The sequence below is a fragment of the Buceros rhinoceros genome, unplaced genomic scaffold (genome assembly GCF_000710305.1).
Source record: "Buceros rhinoceros silvestris isolate BGI_N320 unplaced genomic scaffold, ASM71030v1 scaffold18067, whole genome shotgun sequence".
In the NCBI taxonomy this organism is placed as follows: Eukaryota; Metazoa; Chordata; class Aves; order Bucerotiformes; family Bucerotidae; genus Buceros; species Buceros rhinoceros.
In genome coordinates, this window is record NW_010422968.1 from 6,212 (window position 1) to 10,403 (window position 4,192).

Below are 4,192 nucleotides of genomic sequence, written 5' to 3' on the forward strand. Positions count from 1 at the left end.
GCTGGGAAATTTGGTGCATTGAAAAAAAAAAATCCCTGACGAGGCCCTGATCATCTTGGGGTTTTAGTGATTATTAGGAAAAATCAAATCACCAGCTGCCCAGCAGCATACTCTTGCTTTCTCTGAAATTTGTTTTATAGGGGTTTCATAGCCCTTCCAAACGTGCAGGCTTTGTGTTTCGCTTATGAGTAACTCGGCATTGCTTCTATTGCAGAGTTCCCTGAAGAGAAGAGGCAGCAGAGAAGTGCACAAAGAAAAAAAGGCGTTTACCCAGGTATGGTGTTCACCAACGTGCAATTTTGAGCAAAATCACGTGATAAAACTCCCGACTTCTCTTTAGGGGTGTTGGCAGGGCCATCAGGCACCGTTAACTGGAGTGCAATGAGGCCCGAATCTACTGAGACCTCCCAGGGATAATGTAGAAGCAATTTAGGACACGGGTGTGATCGCTAAACCGTGCGGCGGCTCCCCGTGCTCGTCGTGCCTGTACCCATCGATTCAGGCCGCGGGTTTTCTGCAAGAAGAGAAAATCTCCCTGTCTCACCAAGTAATTGGATCGCAGCTTAGGGACTGACTGGATTTACACGCGGTGCCAAAGATTCTGTGCTAATGAGCATCTTGGCAGGCGATGCAGCTCGCGCGCTGCGGCGGCACCTTGCGAGCTCTCGTGGGGCGGCCCAGGGTTTGATCTCACCCTGGTGTCGGTGAACTTGTGCTCCCCTGAGCTGAGGTCCAAGCTCCCCATTCGGTGTCCCTTTGGATTGAGTGGAAATCCTGTAGGCTTTACTGAAATCCCGTAGGCTCATCCAGCTCGGGAAAGCGGTCTGCCTGGTTTCCTCTGCTCTTTGGCTTGAGTGGAGGAGTTAAAGCTTTTCCCATCAACCGCACGGTTACTGTTCATAGCCAGGGAGATGGGGATAGTGTTTCACCTTCCTGCAAAAGGAGCCAAGAGCGACATCATGTCTTCGTTAGAGAAAGGTTTCACCTCCCCGGTGCACCTCAGCGTGCACAGATGAGACCAACGGCTTGCCGATGGAGTCTTAAATCCACTGATTTGTAATAATCACCATAGTAAATCAGAACAATGTGTTGCACTTGAGAGGTTAGGGCGGGCAGTTGAGTGGGCAGGCTGGGAGCTCGTGGTGACCGGGGGCTGTAGGCTGCTTTCCCGGGACACAGCAGACCAAGCATCCCTGTCAAGCTGATCCAAGCATGGCATAATCAGACCTTAAAATGGGGCACTGGGCTTTCTTCCGGCAGTGCCTGCAACGGAAAACTATTTTAAAGCCATCAGTCAGGCCAGAGAGTTTATTTTTCTGCAAGTCTGTAGAATAAATGGATGAAATGTGTATATATATATATATGTGGCTGCTCACATGGAGATTACAGATGAGGCTAGGTGAAGGCAGGGTTGTGTCCAGTGGGGTTTGTGGGCGGCACTGTCCTTCCTTTCCTCATTCCTGGAAATACAGAGCAGTGCAGGGGGAATGGATTCCTTGTGCTTGCTTCCTCCACCCAAATCCAGGCATTAAGAGCAGCTGTAGTTTGCCTTGGAAAGCCTCTAAAAAGGACTTCACAAAATTAACCGAGTAGCCGTGGGTCTGCATCATGCTCCGTGTGGGGAAGTGAATCCAGAAATGACCCGAGGGGAAAAACAACCCTTTACACTGTGCACACACATTGTGCAAGCAAAGGGTTTGGGCTTGAAAATGAAAACCATTGCAACAGCACCGCGCAAGGTGGCTGCCAGGTTTTCTTCAGCAATGCTTTAGGGTGGGAAAGACAGAGGAACAATCTTCTATACAGACCTGGCCCAGCCTATGGGTGCGTGTCCAGGCTCTCTCCCTATCTCCCACCCCCAGGGGGATACCCAGAGCTGCCTCCAAACCCAGGTATCCACTCAGAGGTATGTGCTGGTTGAGACCAGAGCGCCTGGTCAAACAGCCGCCAGCCCAAAGGCCACGTACAGACAGAGCCCCAGAGGTTCAAAACACTGCTCTTTAGGGACAGCCGCCCTAAATACCTCAAAGAAGTTCAGACACGTGTTTTGTGAGTGAAAAGCAACCACAAAGATAGAGCCTGTGCATCCACGAGCTCACAGATCCGTATAGCGAATGGCGAGGCTGGCGTATTCGCTTCCCGAGAGCTCCTCATGAAAGGGAGCTGGAACACGGCACCCACCGCGGGGCACGGCGCGTCAGTAATACCCGTGAAACTGATTGTCTTGAAGTCGCGTAAAAGCAGAATTCGTAGGAGCCCTTCCCCGCCTCTAGCAGCACTGAAGAAAACAAGTTTTTATTCAGCAGAATTGCAAATCGGAGCTTCAAGGAAAATACCAGGCACCAGGCAAAACACAAAGAAAAGCGGTTCTCCAGCGCAAGGTAGGAGTGCCAGCTGCTTGGGTGCTGGTCGTACCGCCCTGTCATCAGACGTGCAACTCCAAAGCCGCTTACCCATCTTCTGCCTGGCAGTGCCCTTGAGCTGGTGGTGGTGGTAGAGGAGATGGTGTTGGTCTCTGTCTATTTTTGTGTCTTCTTGTCAGCAAAAGAAATATCGTATTGGGGAATTTTTGATCAGCTCTTCATCCTCGTCACATCGTTTCCATTGCATACTGAGTTTAAGCTCATTCCTTTCCTTTAAGTTTCATTTCTTTACCTCCACATTCTCCATTTGTCCAAATTAGACTGCAGACTCCGTAGGGAGGGATCTGGGTTTTTTCTTGCTGCTTTTTTTTTCCATTAACATCCCTCTGAAGAGCCATGCAGTGCTGGGATGCTATTGCACGCAAATAATCACTCTCAGTAATCATTAATTCCCATTTACCCTTAATGATCTCTTAAAGTCCGTGACTAGCACTGTGACTGACAGAACATTTTTGCGCTGCTGTTCCTTTCCTTTCTATCCAGCCTGCCCTACGTTCACCTTTCAGGAGAGAGTCCGCGTTCTGGATGTGAAATACAGTCAGGCTGTGCCGTAGCCCAGCTTTCAGCCCCTGGGATTTGAGCCTCTTGTTCCTCCAGAACAGTGGAAAGACTATATTGTCCTTTTTTTTCCCTCCCCCCTTTTTTTTCATTTGTGATTTAACTAATAATGAGCTATTTTTAGTTTTGCTGATTTGCCCCCCCCTTAGTGTGCCTTATGTGTCAGAGCTCGACTCTGTGTGGGTGTCTCACCCTCTTGCTGTTTCTACTTGGTTTCAACTGATCAAGAAATCGCTGATATTTCTGTACACAAAGTTTCAGAGGGGCAGATGCATGAAGGTTGGACTCGGCCCCTTCTGGCATGCTTAGCTCCAGCTGATAAATCTCTCCTGACCATTCTTTTCCTTTGGAAAAAACACTGTCCAGGGAATGGGATTTTCAGTAGTCGTGTTCCCTGGCAGGGCCGCGGGGAAGGGCTGCAGCTTTCTCACCTTTCCAGATGGGATCCCTATTTAGTAGACGAGATTCACACCCATCAGCTCTGCTGTTTTGTACGAGGCTTGTGTTTGTTTAACGAAAAAAGTCTTGTTTGTTTCAGCTCTTGCAAAAAAAAAAGTTATTTTTCCGTAGACAAAACCAAGTGGTAGAGTAACGCCGTTACGAGAAGTTAACGGTGGTTTCGTCCTGCTAAAGTAACGCACTAACTCCGCAGATGCATTGAGTCGTGCAGTGATGCCGAGCAAAACCATTGGGGCCCTGACCCCAAACCCATCAAAGTCCTTCCCTTTTCTTCAAAAGCTTCCAGAGGCCGAGCGCGCTGTCCCAAGCGTGACTCGGTGGCTGGCTGTATTGTCTGGAAGGCAGCGGGTGTCAGGCTGGAGTCCTCTCGGACACCCCCGGAGGAGCCCGCCCCCAGTGCTCCCAGCCAGGGGAGAGGGCTGTGGGTAGGCTGGTCCTTCCCACGAGCATCGCTCCAGCTGCGGGCAAGAAGCAGGGGCAAGAACACTGGGTTACAAAGACAGAAAAAGGAAGATGTCAGATGCGATTATTTCCAAGCTATTAGCAGATAAATAAATACACTGGGGTTATCGCCCCACCTCGTGAGCTCTGACGCGCAGCACTGCTCTGGCTGTAGCTTTCCTGGTGATTCTGTATATCCCGAACAGCAAAAGCCACAGCCGCAGAGATAAACCGATTCTCGATGAGAGGAAAACCAGAGGGGAAATGTGTTGTGCAGCCCTGACCGAAGCCGATGCTTTAATCATAGAGCC

General features: G+C 50.0%; 1 protein-coding gene across 1 annotated transcript in view; it reads left to right on the forward strand.

Annotated features, from left to right (window-relative positions):
* Positions 1 to 214: 214 nt before the first annotated feature.
* The window catches only part of LOC104497054 (microtubule cross-linking factor 1-like), a gene marked incomplete at both ends in the record, with an annotated part of 27,465 nt that continues 23,487 nt past the window's right edge, over positions 215 to 4,192 (forward strand). The window contains 2 exons of the mRNA XM_010140266.1: positions 215 to 274; positions 2,307 to 2,381. Coding sequence (XP_010138568.1) covers positions 215 to 274; positions 2,307 to 2,381 — 135 coding nt within the window. The remainder of the gene's footprint in view (positions 275 to 2,306; positions 2,382 to 4,192) is intronic.